Source organism: Anneissia japonica, unplaced genomic scaffold (assembly GCF_011630105.1).
Source record: "Anneissia japonica isolate Jap-2015-1 unplaced genomic scaffold, ASM1163010v1 scaffold284828_len130523_cov99, whole genome shotgun sequence".
NCBI classification, from domain to species: domain Eukaryota; kingdom Metazoa; phylum Echinodermata; class Crinoidea; order Comatulida; family Comatulidae; genus Anneissia; species Anneissia japonica.
In genome coordinates this window covers 4,503-5,930 of record NW_022722598.1, presented here as the reverse complement: position 1 = coordinate 5,930, position 1,428 = coordinate 4,503, and the positions used below count along the sequence as shown (strand labels likewise).

Here is a 1,428-nt window from a genome sequence, read left to right as displayed (position 1 = left end):
TTTATTACACAATATGACTTTTATAGGACTTTATTCGTTGAAAAGCTACAGGGTAGCCTACGATGTTCCATCATGTCCTTATTTAAACACTGTATGTACCTTTGATGATTTTTATTATATATATATGTATATATGTATATATATATATGTATATACATATACATATATATACATATACCGTATATATATATATGTATATATGTATATATATATATATATATGTGTATATATGTATGTATATATATTTATATATTGTAGGCCTAGTCGGCAAACAGAAAGGTTAGAAATCTAGGCCCAAGCCTAACAGGAAATAATATTTTCAGCTTGTTCTCGCGGGCCAAAGATGGCCCATGGGCTGCCAGGTGAGATCCGCTATAACATCATGACATCAAACACGTATGGTACATCTTTAACAAGAAAAGATTTTATTTGTAGTGTAGACTGTCCAAGTTGTCGGACCATGGGCATAAGCAAAGTAAGAAGTACCACCATAATTAATATGCACTCTCAAAATGCAGTAAGTGCTTCTATCATACGGACACCGCGACCTTTACGGTAGTGTAGAAAATTTGGATTGATTTTTACATACTGTAAATGAAAGCAAATGTGGGTTGCCAAGTTGAGCATAGCTCATTTGAACAGTATGTTCATATCTGTATGTTAACTGTCTGAATTTATTTGTGTTAGATTGAATAGGTGTCAGGAAGATATGAGAATGATGACGGATGATGTCGAGAAGGGTTTTACTTACCTGAGGGGTATAACTGAAGAGATAAAGTAATAATCATCCGGGAAGGTTGTGCTAACACTACCCTACCCTCTGGGCACTCACCAGGGAAGACTGAAAGGCCTTCCCATCAACAATGATGGCATAAGCAGATGAAGCTGTTATTGATTATGATGGCATAAGCAGAGATTAGTCTCATGTGAGAAGTTGTAAATGTTGAGACTGTAAGTTTTTTTTGAAGAAAAGTTTGTTGTGTTGAATTTATTTGATGTTTGGTTTATTGTAGTTTTCCTGTCAATGAAATATCATAGAATTAATTTGGTTTAAGCCATAAATGTTTTGTATGACATAATGTAAAACCTGGGTTTGTACATATGTACGCATATTGTGCATACTTTTGTACTTGATAGTAGACTTGCAAAAGCAAATTCCTTATGTGCCCCTCATACATATATCCATACATAAACATAATGCTTAATATTTATTACATAATGTTTAAATAATAAATGATCAGTGGGAGATCTAGGAATTAAAAATAGAGGGGGGTCCCCAGTGATTTACTTTTACAGATGGAGGGTCCTAGACCATGGCTGGGGCTTAGGTATGAATATTTATGGGTATGGCTGGAAATGGCTTTCTCTGACTTAAATGTGTATATAATTTGCTTGTTTATTTTTCTTCATTTTTAAAAAAGAATTTGG

General features: G+C 33.7%; 1 protein-coding gene across 3 annotated transcripts in view; it reads left to right on the top strand.

The window, feature by feature from the left end:
- The window catches only part of LOC117111967 (serine/threonine-protein kinase TBK1-like), a 75,228-nt gene extending 74,185 nt beyond the window's left edge, over positions 1-1,043 (top strand). For all 3 annotated transcript variants that reach the window (XM_033255021.1, XM_033255020.1, XM_033255022.1), the window contains exon 16: positions 688-1,043. In XM_033255021.1, the coding sequence (XP_033110912.1) occupies positions 688-781 (94 nt within the window). In that variant the 3' untranslated portion in view covers positions 782-1,043. The remainder of the gene's footprint in view (positions 1-687) is intronic.
- The last annotated feature ends 385 nt before the right edge of the window (positions 1,044-1,428 follow it).